The sequence below is a fragment of the Tenebrio molitor genome, chromosome 1, assembly GCF_963966145.1.
Source record: "Tenebrio molitor chromosome 1, icTenMoli1.1, whole genome shotgun sequence".
Lineage (NCBI taxonomy): Eukaryota > Metazoa > Arthropoda > Insecta > Coleoptera > Tenebrionidae > Tenebrio > Tenebrio molitor.
The window spans coordinates 32,155,535-32,171,571 of record NC_091046.1 but is presented as its reverse complement, the minus strand read 5'-3'; the positions used below and the strand labels follow the sequence as shown (position 1 = coordinate 32,171,571).

The 16,037-nt window shown below is 33.5% G+C and overlaps 1 protein-coding gene across 2 annotated transcripts in view; it reads left to right on the top strand.

The window, feature by feature from the left end:
- Positions 1 to 10,355, top strand: part of Alk (Anaplastic lymphoma kinase) — a 50,991-nt gene extending 40,636 nt beyond the window's left edge. Inside the window, exons 3-20 of one of the 2 annotated variants that reach the window (XM_069042231.1) lie at positions 2,543 to 2,771; positions 3,776 to 4,038; positions 4,088 to 4,377; positions 4,436 to 4,602; positions 4,656 to 4,849; positions 4,934 to 5,093; positions 5,150 to 5,297; positions 5,353 to 5,487; positions 5,541 to 5,689; positions 5,751 to 6,208; positions 6,263 to 6,373; positions 6,717 to 6,912; positions 7,210 to 7,266; positions 7,374 to 7,659; positions 7,711 to 7,901; positions 7,957 to 8,186; positions 8,251 to 8,657; positions 8,714 to 10,355. In XM_069042231.1, coding sequence (XP_068898332.1) covers positions 2,543 to 2,771; positions 3,776 to 4,038; positions 4,088 to 4,377; positions 4,436 to 4,602; positions 4,656 to 4,849; positions 4,934 to 5,093; positions 5,150 to 5,297; positions 5,353 to 5,487; positions 5,541 to 5,689; positions 5,751 to 6,208; positions 6,263 to 6,373; positions 6,717 to 6,912; positions 7,210 to 7,266; positions 7,374 to 7,659; positions 7,711 to 7,901; positions 7,957 to 8,186; positions 8,251 to 8,657; positions 8,714 to 9,013 — 3,971 coding nt within the window. In that variant the 3' untranslated portion in view covers positions 9,014 to 10,355. The remainder of the gene's footprint in view (positions 1 to 2,542; positions 2,772 to 3,775; positions 4,039 to 4,087; positions 4,378 to 4,435; positions 4,603 to 4,655; positions 4,850 to 4,933; positions 5,094 to 5,149; positions 5,298 to 5,352; positions 5,488 to 5,540; positions 5,690 to 5,750; positions 6,209 to 6,262; positions 6,374 to 6,716; positions 6,913 to 7,209; positions 7,267 to 7,373; positions 7,660 to 7,710; positions 7,902 to 7,956; positions 8,187 to 8,250; positions 8,658 to 8,713) is intronic. The other variant, XM_069042233.1, reaches the window with a different exon arrangement.
- Positions 10,356 to 16,037: the final 5,682 nt, after the last annotated feature.

Genomic DNA, 16,037 nt, shown 5'->3' with positions numbered 1-16,037 from the left:
ACAACTTATTATACATACTTTTTAACAGTGAACGGTTATCTTGCGTTATTTTTTAATTTTGACATCATAGCATCTGACATCTGTATTCACGCCATGGACACGCTCACAACGGGCCTACAACGGCGGCTCGTTGGCTCGTGATAGATCATAGGGAAATCGGTTAAATATTGGGTAATAATTTCGTTATTTCGTTTTTTTCGAGGCTTTTCTTTAACAGGGATAATTTAATTATGTATGTATTATACCGGGTGTCCACTCTCAAAGTCGAACATAGGCAATTAACACTGTGCATTCAGTTTATAGATATTATGCCATTATTTCGATACATCAATAATATTAAAGAATTTATTATAAATTCTTTGAAAAAATTACAATGCAGTTCCTACCTTAGTTAATAATAAATCTAAATAATTTGCTGAATTTAAATTTCCCTTTATTTCAAATGTTATTAAAAATCCCAGCCCAGATATGAATTTTTTGAGGATACTGAGTTCTAGTAGGAATATTTAGGTATCGCGTGTTTTGAACATTTGGTTCGTTATTTAGTGTAAAAGTATTATAGATTCGTCTGTAAAGCAAATTGTCGACAGAAAGCCACGATCATTAGCACGCTCCTGTATTTCATAACAGGTTTCACTCTTACTTTCTTCATCAACAGCAAAAATCTGTTGACGACACTGTGTCTTGTAGGGATGATATTTATACTTCCTGAGGATATTCAGCATCCGCGATTTACATAAACTTACTTCAAGAGAAATTTGTCTTAATCTGTATGGAGTAACTATTCGTTTTTCCGTAAATAATTTTGACAGTAATTTACCGAAATCCGCTGACTTAACCCAACAAATTACTAAATTTTTTGACAAATGCTGTCCAATTTGAAAATCATGGCATGTCATATTTAAAATAGCACCTTTAATCTTATTATTATTATTTAATTTTATCTTTCTATTGATACCATTACCTTATCTGTAAGTTCAATTGGCGAGCAGGAATCAGCAAAAACGTTCAATACAATGTTAATTGCCTATGTTCGAGTTTGAGAATGCACAGGGGGTATATTTCGTGTAATTGATAAATAAATCGTGACAAATACTTCAAATGACCTTATATTTGACCTGGTCGAGCCACCTGTGGGACACTCTACTCCTAGGACTTGAAGTACTTCTACGACTCCGCTAAAAAAAAGAAACTTTAACCGGAGATGCACAAAGGCGCGATTTTCGACCGCTTGAAGATAAAAAAAAATATTTTTGATTTTACGTAAAAACTTCTGTTATCAAAAAATCTTCTTTAACACAGAGGAAAATTAAAATAAAAGAAAATGCAGAAAGATATTTTACTTTTTTTTTAAATCAAACGATAGTTGAATATAAAAGTATTCTTTAACTCTCCGCCGTTTTCTGCACAGAAGTCAACCCTCCATCGAAGTTCTTTAAAACTATTTCGAATTTCCTCGATTGTTAATTAATAATTATGCTACAGCGTTCTTTATGCGCTGTCTTAGTTCTTCAGCACTATTAAGCAAGGTCTTCACTATAATTTTTTTGTAAATTAGTTACCGATCCAGTTTTTAGAAACTTTTTTGTAAGCTTCTGTACACCCATGCGTGATTCTAAATTTTGTAATTATGTGACGAAAACCGGTCCAACACTGGATTAAATAAATTCTGTGTTCTAAAGACATTTTGAAATTATTACAATTGTTTTAATATTTGCACTTTTGAATACCTAATGGCAATGGTGATAAGCTTAAAAAGCTTCTGATTTTAAAATTCGCTGAACGACGCTATAGTTTACAGTTAAATTTCGTCAAATTCCTCGAATGCTGATGTTAGGATTATCTTCAACGTCTTGCTGAACAGCTTCCTCGACTTGGAGAGTTTTACCTACCACTTCATGGATAACATCCACTCCACCCGTTTCTTATACGCTGATCAAATCGTTGAATAGCATTTTTATCTGTATGTCTACGTTCACGATATCATCGTTCAGCATAAGTCGTTTGCAGCGCGTCGAAAGTTTCTGGTACACTTTGCCAGAATAAAATACATATCACAGCACAGTATTCATTTAAAGTAAACATTTTGAATTTGAATGAATTCTTACAGTCGATCACAAAAAACTTGACATTCAAAATGTTACACCACTGATAAATTTTATTTTTGTCACATGTCAGATTATGTAATCATAGCAACACCAATTTTCGGTGCACTGTTGCTGACCTTACTTCTAAAATAATGTTAACATTTTCAAAGAGTTTCTCTGCTCCATTGCTTAATATTTTAATTAATTTATTAACAACTACAATTTTACATGCGTGTATCTACGTCGCACATTAATACAAATTTCAAAATACATTATCTGATTAATAAAAAATCAACAACAAATTCGAATCTTTCAAGGCCTATATCTAGGTAAAGAAAGCTTGTAGAAAAATTTTGCTTGCATTTTTGAGAACAACTAAATGGTTCTAAATACCACCATGTGATGGTGCGGTCCTTTTGAATCACCTGTATAATGTATGTACTTTTATGTTTCAGGAAATTTCTTACTGCTCCACTTATCTTCAGCAATGCCCGAATTTCACGTCACTAGTCCACTTTTCGGCCCTAGTCGAAATTCCTGCCGACTGCAAATTTGGATTTATCAGGAAAATATGAACGATGCGGAAATCCGTATTGTGGGAGATAAAACAATCAATCATTCACAATCTATTAATAATCACACCCAATGGCTTGTGGTAAAATTACGGGGAGATAACAGCAGAAAGTATGTTTGATGCATATTTTTAATTTTTCCTATATGAAAATTGTGAATTTAACTATATAGTGAGTTTTTTTAAGACTGACCATAGGGTTTTACAAGCTAATTTTTCAACTACCTGTTAACTTTTGTCCTTAAGAAAATATTCAAGCCAGTTTTGTAGTAAAGTATTGGGATATGATAATGTATTGAAACAATTTCAATTTAATAACCAGAAGTAAGGAATAAGTTATCAAGAAGACGTTTTTTGAATTCCATTTGCTTCAATTTTAAATTTTCAGTAGGTTAAAATTTCACCTGACATTTATAGGTAATTTTGATATGTAATTGGTTGTGTAGGTGTAATTGCTTAACCGCCTATGGAGGCCATTTTGAATATTTCATTTAATTTTTATTGAAGTAAAGAACCTTGTTATAACGTAAATAATGAATCTATTGTTATTAAAGTAATGTTCAGACTATTTTTTGCAAATAATATTTTGTTTGTAAATTGTCTATTACAACCATTTAGGTATCACAAAATGAAGTAAATGACTAGATAATATTATTGTTTAATCTAAAAACAGCGCTAGGCATGTAATTGTAATTTTCACAAAAATAAAAGTTAACAGGGAGTTGAAAAATTAGCATGTAAAACCTTCTAGCCACTCTTAAAAAAACTCACTGTATGCCTAATTGCCTACTTATATATCTAGATATTTATGCATATTTAGTGTGGCATACACCTATGTAAACTCAGTAATAATGAAAATATTAATATAATAATTCGATAAGTATTGACTAATTTTTAAAAATGTAGATTATAAAATAAGTTGTAGCTATGTTTGAAAACTTATAAATTTTTCAACTTAGGTACATAACATTTTTGGTTTACAATACAAACATTTCCGATAATAATTAATATAATAATTAAACTAGTAATGTAAACAGAAAATGTTTATTACTTCTGAAGTTATGAATCTTAAAAGGACAGTAAATCATTCGACAGACTGATGCCGTGTAATTTTTAGGTGGAAAAAATACGAATCACCAGTGGGCAAGATTTCAAAAAATTTCACAATAATATTAGAAGTTGTACCGTCACAGACAATAACCCAAGGAGCTGCTGTAGCATTTGATAATATAGCACTCACCCAATGTTACTCTAAAATAGATGATACATGTACTCCTCATCAGTATCACTGCAAATCTACAACAAACTGTATCAATAACACCAGTATATGTGATATAACACAAGATTGCTTACTTGGTGATGATGAGACTCAAAACTGCGGTTAGTTGTCTAGATTTAAAAAGCGATTTTGGTTCAATTTATATTCCAGATCGTATGCCATTTGGTGCACGGTGCACATTTGAAGAAGATTGGTGCGGGTGGTATAACGTAAAAGGAAAAATCTTAGAATGGTCTCGTCATAATGGTTCTACGCCAACAAATTATACAGGCCCAAATTACGATCATACTTATATGAACAGCACAGGAAAATATCTTTACGTCAACATGCTTAGAGAAGATGCCAGTTTTGCTAGTTCGGCAACACTTAAAAGTGTCATTTTTAACCCACCCCCCAGAGTACATGGGAATTCTTCTTCTAGATTTTACAATTCTTGTGCAGTAAGCAAAAATGACAAATTATACATATACCAATGCTGTTTGACTTTCTTTTGATCAGATTAGATTTTATCTCCATCAAACGGGAAAACATAAAAGTGCAATGCTTTTACAAGTGACTGAACTAAAACCAACTGACAATTACTCAACTGATATTTTGTGGAGCTTCTCTAATTACGGTGATCAGTGGATACGCCAAGTCGTTATTTTGCCAAACATTACTCACAAGTAATTATAAGAATATGAAAATGTCATTCAATTAATGTAACACTATTCTTTAGATATTTCATACATTTCGATGCTAAGAGAGGATACAGATATATCAGTGACATAGCCATCGACGATGTATCGTTAAGTCCGGAATGTTTCGGACTCAACATACCGCCAGAAGAACTAAACGGATATAATTACTGGAATCCATTTGAGGAACATCTACCAGGACGAGAAACGCACAAAAACTTTGTCAATGAAACTAGTAGGTTTGATGTCTTTTATCATTTAAATAACTGGTTCTTCATTACAGCTATACTTATATTTTATATATTTTACTTCTTTGTAGGTTACGAGATAACTACATGTAATGCTAAAGGTCGTTTTGGTCCAAACCAACAGCAGTGTGCTATAGCGTACAATCATACCAAGATTAAAGTAAAAGTTTTACATGAACCTGGATTAAGTGGTGTTCAGAAATGGACAACTCCAAGCGATGGATTTTATACGTAATTTAAAATAAACTGAAATAAACCTTTTGTTGACACGTTACTGACTGTTTCAGATTTATTTTAGTTGGCGCAAGCGGTGGAAAAGGCAGCGGGGCTATGGGTTCGTCGCGAGGTGCTATGGTCAGAGTTGTAGTGGAGTTACGAAAAGGACAAGAAATTTACATGTTAATCGGTCAGGAAGGAAACAGCGCTTGCGTAAAGGTTTTTAATATAAATGATTTAATTTGCAAAATAGAGATGACGAATTTTTTATTAGTCGCTTGGACACGAAGGCAATTCATCTTGTTTAACGGTCAAAAATGAAACTGCTGTAAAGGGAATAAGAGGAGTTTTGTACATGAACATTAATGATGGAGGAGGAGGAGGGGGTGGAGCAACCTACGTATTTTTGGTAACTCTGTGAGTGTGTGTATGTGGATATTTATTTAATCGGTAAATTTTTAGCGCAACAAAACAAAGCAACAAATACCTATAGCGATAGCAGCAGGTGGTGGAGGACTCGGTTTAGGTCGTTTTATCGATACTGGAAGACAACACGGACAAGCTATCAACATGTCGAGATCACCGTTTACGGGTAGAATGTATGGTAAAAAGTACGTTTCCTTGTACAAAATGTTCATCAAACAACTAGTTCCGTAATTTTGATTTTCTTAGATCGGCAGGTGCTGGTGGTGGCTGGAAAATGTTTCCCGGGCTCGTAGACCCCGACCTTAAGCAAATGATGGGGCATGCTTTGTTAGATGGTGGTGCCATTGGTGGTAAAGCATGTTATAATTCAACCGATTATCGTGGCGACGGAGGTTTTGGGGGTGGAGGTGGAGGATGTAGATTTGGGGGAGGAGGTGGTGGGTACGCAGGAGGTGACGCCTCGTCGGCAAACACTACGAACGGCGAAGGCGGATTCTCGTTTATAGATCCTATGAGAACCATGCATAGGCTGTCTGAGGCCCATTCCGGTTATAACGCTGGTCCTGGATCAGTACTAATAATTCCTGCAGTACCAGGTTGTGACTGCAATTATAGATGTGTAGCGCTAGATTCTAGAAAATCTCAAACGGCTTGTATATGTCCTAAGAACTGGAAGTTAGATACTGATGGCAAAACTTGCATTAGTAAGATTGATATTTATTTTTATTTAGGACTTGATTAAATCTAAACATTTTTAGCTGTACCAGAAAATGCCATAAACGATCCCTACCCTCCGTGGTTCGTTATCTTATTAATAGTATCAGTTATATTCTTAACTACATTGGTAGCAATTATTTGCTTTATTTTATGTAAGTAATTATTCAGTGATTTTAATTTTCATAAATTTGACAAATAGTACCTATTTTACGCACAAGTAAATAAAGTATTTGTCCAGGGTCCGGTCATTCTAAGTTCCGTTCGTCGCAAATTGTATTTTTTTGTTTTGTTTTATAATTTCTCAAGATCAAGATATACACTTACTTATATATTTTTTTAAGTGTGAATCGTTTTATTTTTTTTGTGCCATCCTAATTATAGCTGTGCCTGATAATAGGTATTCAACAAATAGAATTACTAATGTTATTCTCTAATATTGTATATTTACAATATCGGAGCCCAAAACATATTTATTAAGATAGATCCTGTTGATAGATAACAGATATCAGCATCGTGCTTCTGGAATTTTGCGAAGAAAAATGCTTTCGGGAGCAGATTTGCAACTAGACAGACTTCGGGTTGCTTCCGACAGCATGATGACAGAGTACAATCCAAATTATGAATTTGGAGGAGTAGTTTACACGTTAAAAGACTTGAAAGATATTCCAAGAGAACAACTACGACTTGTGAAGTAAGCATGCTTTAAATTAAGATTATTTACTATTATTTTATACCTAACTGTTGACGGTAGCATGAATTATTAAAACCAAAAAACACTTTTTTAATCACATTTAATTTTTTTATTTTAAGTTTTCTATTTGTACCCACATATTGTTATAATAAAGTTTTTTTTTCTTTTTAAATTCATTGTTTTATTTTTATTTATTTTTATTATATATTTTTTATCGGCAGAGAACATATAAAATATATTGATTGCATCAAATTATTTATTATTGAGTAACTCGCAATTGCGTTGTTTTAATTAAAGGGCTAATTCGGGTTCAAATTCAAATTTACATTCAATCGAAGACAACGTCGACCTTATGTAAGTTTTAAGAATGATCACTCAGTTATTACTGTTGTGTAGACGTTTATCCGTTTTTTCCGAAAAAAACATTCTCCCATTCTGACTTGAAATGTATTGCTTTGCAGAGCCTTGGGACAAGGTGCTTTTGGCGAAGTGTATCAAGGATTTTATCGGCAAAGACCTTGTGATACAGTCGAAATGCCGGTTGCAGTGAAGACACTTCCAGAAATGTCTACTTCTCAGGCTGAAATGGATTTTCTCATGGAAGCTTTAATTATGTCGAAATTTAATCACCCCAACATCGTCCATTTTATAGGGGTTTGCTTTGACAAACACCCAAGATTTATAGTTTTAGAACTGTTGGCTGGAGGAGACTTAAAGAATTTTTTACGAGAATCTAGACCTAAACCGGTTAGCATAAACTTTAGTTAATTACAAAAGGTAACAGCATCATTTTTACAGGAACGAAGTAGTCCACTGTCCATGAAAGATTTAGTTCTGATAGCTGTCGATGTAGCTAAAGGTTGTAAATATCTGGAAGATAATAGGTTTATTCACAGAGATATAGCTGCTCGAAATTGTTTGTTAACTACAAAGGGTCCAGGGCGAGTTGTAAAAATCGCAGACTTCGGAATGTCTAGAGATGTTTACCGGTATTATTTGTAATCTGTGAGTTAGAAACATGTTCTGATGATCCAATATTTTTAGGTCAGACTATTACAGAAAAGGTGGAAAAGCAATGCTTCCTATAAAATGGATGCCACCGGAAGCTTTCTTAGATGGAATTTTTACGACCAAAACTGATGTGTGGTCTTTCGGTGTTTTATTGTGGGAAATCATGTCTATGGGTTATATGCCCTACACAGGATGTGCAAATAGGGAAGTGATGCAACTTGTAACAAGTGGGGGACGCTTAGATCCACCGGCTAATTGTCCAGGTACAGATTTGCACTTATTACCAAAGTGAAATATGTTGGTTATGAATGTTATGATATTTCACAGGACCCATTTATGGCATAATGACGCAATGTTGGCATCCAAATCCCGATACGAGACCATTTTTTGGTACAATTCTGGAAAGACTTGGTTATTGTGTTCAAGATCCACAAGTGATGAATGCACCGTTACCTGTTTTTCACAGACCTCCTTCTAACGAAAGGGACATTACAGTTATGCGTCCCTTAAGCTCAGACGAAAACTGTTTACAAGTGGTACCTCAATCGTCAGATTATTTAATACCGAATCATACAAATGTTTCGAATCCGGTCGGTTCAACATCATCAGTCGAAAAATTGTTACCTGAAAACTCAGACAGCTGGGAAACTTCTTTCATAATGCCTCAGTCTAGATCAACGCAGCCGCTTTTATTAGAGTGTGAGCAATCGAAAGAAGACGAAGGAACCAGTTCTGTAAGGACAATCGTTAGGTGATTTGTAGAAGTTTGTATGGTTCTGATCTGTTGCAGATGGATCAGTTAGTAGCAATCGAGAGTACAACGACGCCAGTTTTGCTATCCAATAACATGGTCGGTAATCACAATAATAACATAAAAGTAGATATGAGTTCACTCAAGTCTGGTATTTCGTTAGACGCCGGAGCTTTAGCTAAACAGTCTCTGACACCCACTCAAAATAAATACACAAATTTTAAAACAGGTGATGCCGTGACTGGCAATGGTGTTTTACAAAATGGACCTGTCTCACAGAATAGTTATCTCAATGCAAATGCCAGCAAATATTTAAATGAAGCGGAAATAAATTGTTAAAAATGTGGAAAAAATATGCATTTCATTTGTAAATTGATTGGGATTTGCATATCTACCAGTGATTTTTTAATTTCGAGGTATTTATAAAATAAAGATGTACTGACATATTTTTAAAGAAGTGTATGTATTATTTGAAATATAACTAAACAATGCAATCATTTTAAGCTCAGAAAATTGGTTGTGCATTAGGAAGAATTTTTTTTATTTAGTAATTTTTGTTACGAGAAAAGAACTAAATCATGAGTCTCAAAATTTTGAAAAAGCGAGACACTTCTTGTAACTATTGGATTATCTGTAATGTGATGTAAGAAATTTTTTGTATAAAGTTCGTTTGATAAATTTTGCTCAGTTAAGTACCTAAGTATTATTATCAAATGAAGATATTTTATTGTAAACAGAGTATATTGTTAGAATTAGTAGTAATGCGTATGTGAATACAGAATATTTTTTGAAATATCATTCTCTGGAATATTTCTCAAAGGTTCTGTATTTTAATGTTATCATTATAAATGAAGTACTTAAGTAATTTATTTATGTACGAATGAAAATGTTGAATGAATGTTTTGTTTAAATATTTTATACATGTGCAATAGTATTGGAAACATTTTTTTAAATAAAATGTTATTATAAACTGGTTGCGATAGACCACTAAAAATAATAGAAGCTACATGTAGGTAAAAATTAATAATAAAAGCTTGTTTTTATAATTCCACGTTAACGTTGCGTTGGCAAACATTCATTTTGTATTATAATTATTAATCCACACTTAAATGTTTTTATTGGTTATTACAAATTGTTATCAAACACAGCTCAAAATTATGATTATAAATCTAACTCAAACCTTGTCCATTTTCTTCTAAAATGTTGATATATAAATAGTTATTCTGAATTTTGTTAAAATCTCTACAATTACACTGTTTTTGTATTCTCCCAAGTGTAATATTTTGTAGTTTGTAATATAAACAAATAAAAATAATGCTTTAAGTAATTTTAAGATGTGTACATAATGAGTGTAATGGTATCTAAAATGGAATGTTCATACTCTAGAGGCGAAGAGTTTGTTTTGGAACTGAAAATGTTATTAAGAATTTGTTGCTTCTATTATTAACTTTGATGTAAATATATATTAAGCATTGATTTAAGAGAACACAACGTCATTATAAATAAGACTGTTTTGAAATAATTGTTTAATGTAACTGCAAATTTAGTTCTAAAACAAACATTTCTTCAAATGTAACATTTTATAATAGAGTATGTTGTTTATATTTTGTATTTAGAGATCAAAATATATTGAACAGACTGTATTCTAATGTCACATTAAATATATAGGTGTTAACAATAACTATTTCTTTAATTCCAGTGGCCATTTCACAATAAATAAACAACTAATGTGAACAAATAAACCTTATGTTTATTTAAAAACTTCATGAGTGGGTACACAAAGATGAGATATTCAAACAAATAGAAACCATTAATCCAATTTTAAAAAGTCATCTCTTTTAAAAAGTCATCTCTTTTAAAAAGTGATTTCTTCTCTTGGTAATTCTAGTTTTGTTAGGTAGCAAATTCGTTCGATATAATTGACGGTTCCATTTATCAGTGAGACATCTGATGTGAATTGTGTGGACTACATGAAGCCATACTCAAGTCGGTGGCTATTTCAGTGGTTTATGTTTTTAAAACAAAAAGACAGTTTCATTGAAATTTATGACTAGAAATAAGACCCACGTTGTGGGATAAAACCAAAATATGTTTTCATCGAAAATGTTTTTGGTTCTAAAGACCGGGTAAGAGAAGAAAAGCATGGGAAAGTGGTTTATTAAAGGGTCCCACATACTGGGTTTTTGTTCGACGGTTGTGTTCGACGAACAAGTCTGTTCGAACAAAAACGATGCAAATCTGAAGTGTGTGCCTGGAAAACCGTCGGTTTTGCTCGCGAACAAAAATGAGGGAAATTATTAGGTTTACCCTGATTATGTCCGTCGAACTTGACAGACTTGTCAATTCGAGCAAATCTGAAGTGTGTGCGGTGAACGGTTTTAAAAAACGTCGGTTTTTGCAGTGGTGTAGTACCAAATAATAAAACCAGATTTTGGCGATTTGTATTTCGCAACAAATTATTGTTTGAAAATGACGGATTTTCGCCAGGTTAACAGAAAGTTCTTACTGGAATTTATAGAACTCTTCGCAGTCTTCCGTGTTTATGGAAAATATATGCTTTTATAGCTAATGCCGTCGCCACTGCATACAAATATAACTTGATATTTATTCACTCATTAAAACCTTTAAATAAAGCTGAAGTGTGTGCGCAACTCGTGTTCGTCGTTTTTGTTCGAACAGACTTGTTCGTCGAACAAAATCGTCGAACAAAAACGCAGTATGTGGGGCCCTTTATGGCCAAACATTCAACTAATTATACAGGGTCGGGCATCGTATGCGCGCACGCGAGAAATTGCGATTGAAATTGCTAATTAAGTAAATAAAATTGTCGAAATTTTTCACACTTACCTGGGTATTGGTAAGGTACATTTCATAATTTTTCACTTACAAACAATACAACACACCAAAAAAATTGATTTTTATGCTGGCCTACTCAGATTCACTTCCTATAATTATACCTATATTTACGAAATCAGCGGAAAAAAACACCAATTAGATTTTGAATTAAACGCAATTTTAGATTTTAACTTTGAAAATAATTTTTATTTATGACCTGGTAGGTACTTGTGCTGTCGTAAATTTAAGTGACAATGGAAACTGGCAAAAAGGTTTAAAACGGTCGGCTACTAGTGAATGATTACTTATACCATTTTGCCATAAATCAAGCGTCTGGTTTGCGTTTAAATAAAAAAGCCCATTATTTAGCCAACCAAGTCAAAATTTGTAATTGTGTCACCAGGGTTTGATGCGTTAGCAGATACAGATTCATTTAATGTAAATTAACAGTTAATATCAGAAAACTAACAAAACTGTTACGGCCTTATTTATTAACAAAAAAAAATCTCAAATACGGGGGTCTGGTATCATCAAAATTCGTTTGTAAATTCTTACCTGATAAGTGATAACTTAATATGGGTAAACATGGAAACAAACATCAAGTAAATTCACACAAGCAAAAAATCGCAAATATCTCTCTCAAGACTTGTATGTTTTTTCCGTGAATAGAAGTGTACAGGCGACCCGGTATTATAAAAACACAAAGGTTATGATTTTTAAATGGAACCTATCCAATTTGAATTATGAATCAAATCTATAGAGGTCATTTTTACTTATCTACCACAAGGTTGGTAGAACTGACTAATTTGAATAGTAGGTTGCCTCGGGGGGCGGGGGAAAAAGTAAATCGTGACGTAAAATCAACCCAAAAATTTTTAGTGTTCGAATAGAAGCCAATGTTTATAAGCTTTTATGGGTTTTATTCTAGTGATGGAACACCTAGTGCGTGATCGACAGACTTTGTAGTAAGAGTTTAGTGCATTATGACGTCACGAGAAACTTTTGCGGGGGAAAAAAAATCAAACTATTGTTTTAAATGGCAAGGAGGCAACCTACTGTACAAATTAGTCAGTTCTACCAACCTTGATCTACCATAGTTTTTGATATGTGGCGCTTTTTGTACCAGAATTTCGAATTCGTCGGCTTTCTTTAGAAACCGTGTAAGTCCCATTTTGATTATTAATTTATTTATTAAATAATTATTAATTATTTAAATAAGTTTTATAATACAATCAGCAGACTGTTTTGATAAAATACTATACAAAACTTTAATACATATTTTTTGCACCTTACCTACTCCAAAAAGGTAACATCAAAAATATAATTTGAAACAGTTTTCCAGAAAAATTTTGCTAATTAGACATAGGTACTATACTCAATTTCATATAAATGTGCATCTAAGCAAGCCATGAAAATCTGATTTTCTGTTGGTATTAAAGCTACAGCTAGTAACTTTGACTTTCAAAGTTGCCTGCTCTGCGCGAACCCGATTTGACTAATTTTTCAGTTTTTGTCCATTTTAACATTGCTGATTTCAAAAGCAATGTTACGTCCTTTTACTGATTAAATTAAAGTAATTCTTATTTGTTTTTGTCTTTGTATTTTTACCAAGTAAAGATTTATTGGACATGACCTTCATAAATGTGACTTTTGTAATGTAACTAAATTAAAGGTGCTTTTACAAATGCACAGCTCACTTGATGAACATTTATATGAAATCAATTATATCGGCGCCATCGAAATGTGAACGCCAAATTTTCCTAGTGTGTGTTGAAGCATCAATCATAGGCGTGCGTTAATGTGACAGATTTGTGACAATTTTCACAAACATAATTAGTCAACAGATTTAATTTATTTTTAAACAATATACTTGCCACGACACTTGACCGATATGGGAAAAGCGAGGGCTGTTGCCAAACTCGACGAAAATTGTAAAAATTGTAATAGAAAGTTATAGGTAATAGAAATCTTTTCTTAACTTCCATACATATAGTACGCCAGTGAACAAAGTTTTATTTAATGTAGAACAAAACAGAAGACGTTTCTATGGCACCAGAAATTCGTTCACATTTCGTTGGCGCCGATAGTACACGGTTTCTAAAGAAAGCCGACGATGCAGGGGTCCGTTCGAAAATTCGTACCTTAAAAATCGTTCCACATAAATTAAAATAAATCGATGCTGTTTGATTCCTGAATGTTTGCTGCACCTTGAGTGTTCACTCAACAATCTGCTCAGTCGCATATGCCTACTGCGATTTTTTAAACATAACAAACAAAAAATGTTAAAAATTCATTTTTTTCAAATGGCACCCCGTACTTATTATTGCACTGATCTAAAGCTTTTTTGACAAGCTTGTCTTTAGCGGAAAAGTTGCTCGCAATTTAGTGATTTTAGACTATAAAAACCCTATACCGTTGGAAAGCTTGTATTCACATGAACGGTCGTCATTTCCAACGTTTACTGTAAATTATAAAATTTGTTTGACAGTCTAGGACTGGTTTACAAATCTATGAGGGGCATGATGACCAACTCAATAGACCGGGACCAATGGCTTAACGTGACTTCCAAATCACGAGATAGAATATAGTCTTTTTTTTAAATTTCGCCCTGGGTCGGAATCGAACCCGCGACCCTCGCGTCCCTGAGCCGAAACGGACTCCCTTAGGCTATATTCATAAAAGGACGATTGTAATCTATTATTTATACAGAGTTATTTGATATTTGACTGTAGTCGAAGCGACCATGCTCATGTTATGAAAATTTTTTCGCTTTCATGAGAACTGTCAATTTTTGTCGCTGTCACCGTAATTTTTTAGGTAAAAAGTGCGGTGACGAGAATTTTATTTATTTTTTGTTAATTAACGACTGAATCCAAAAATATTGAGTTGTTTTGCACCCAATTTAACTTCTATGTGTGAACGGTGTGTACTCACTTATTCACACCATTTTGATGAAGCGGCAACCATAAATTTTAGATTCAGTTTTTACGCCTACTTGGACCACAGTCATTGATCCTATATCGGTGTCCCAGAATTCGCGCGTCAGTCGTAAACCACAAATTCTGTTCTTCCATCTGATATAGGATTTTCAAGATTTTTTTTCTTAAATCATTTAGTTTTTAAATTACAGCCATTTTAAGATAGCCAATCACAGAAGGATGATTAGTAAAGTGTATCAGGTGAATTATTCCGTATACTGTTTTACCAGGTAACAAAATTAATGTTAAAAAGTCATAATTTGTCTGGTCAACTATGCAAACGTTTTATACTAACGTCAAAGTGACATTGATTAGTACTTTTGAAAAGTCTCGATTCTTGGACAGCAACACAGTAAGAAATATTCACTTCCGAAGAATATACCGAAATGATGATAATTAACGGGAAAAGTGGCAGGAATTCTAAAGCGGCCGCAAGGTTGTATCGTGAACTCTTTCCACATCGTCGGCATCCTAGTTCGGACGTATTTTTAGGTTTAGTGAACACAACAAGAACCATTGGTTTTTTGGTTCCCGATAGAAAACGAGTTGGTGGTGCTGACCGCATGGTTCGCACTCCTAATACGGAAGGAGTACTTCAATCATTAACGCAAGATGGAACGAGAAGTGTTAGAAATGTGGCCGACATCCTGAATCAATCAAAAAATACTGTTCAACACGTTTTAAAAGGTAACCACATGTACTCCAATCATTACCCCAAAGTACAACATCTATTATCCGAAGATTATGCACCTCGATTGGAACTCCAGGAACACGAAGAGAATCCAGGCTTTCTTGCAAATGTTTTACTTACGAATGAATCCTATTTTTGCCGCAAAAGGATTTTTAATAGTCACAATCTTCACGTATGGTCAGGAGAAAATTCACAATTTGAACATTTACTTTAAAAATGTACTTTTCATTTAATGTTGTTTCCGTTTTCTGTTAAATGTCAAAGTGACAGAATTTAATAAAAGTTGTCCAAACATTTCATCACAGTTTTTTTAGTAGCAACATCTAAAGTCATTTCCTCGGAAACGCATACATTTAGTAGAGTTACCTTCAGGAAGGCGTGTGTGATTGGTCATCTTAAAATCGTTTTCATTTCAAAACTAACATGCTTTTGACGTTTTTTGTTGTAGAATCCTTGTCGGATTAAATATTAAAATTAACAGTTAACGGCTGACGCGCGAGTTCTGGGACACCTGTATATTAAAAAAAAAATCAAAGGAAAAAATTACAATGACTACAGCACACATACGTGTTCCACTTCCACTTTCGCTAAACTAAGAATTAGACAAATCGCAAAAATAAACTTTTAATTGACGAAACAAGTGAAACGCAGACCTTCTGGATTTTTGTCGAATATTAATCGTCGTCTGCGTATTAATACCAATACTATCTACGTAGGTATTAATAGCGTCTCATCAAGATTAACACAAAGAAACATAATGACAGCAATGTCGACCGTTGCCGAACTTAGCTTACTACGATCAACGATCGGCACATGAATCATCAAGGCCTCTGCCGTAGTTTTGTTATCCCTTTCTTTC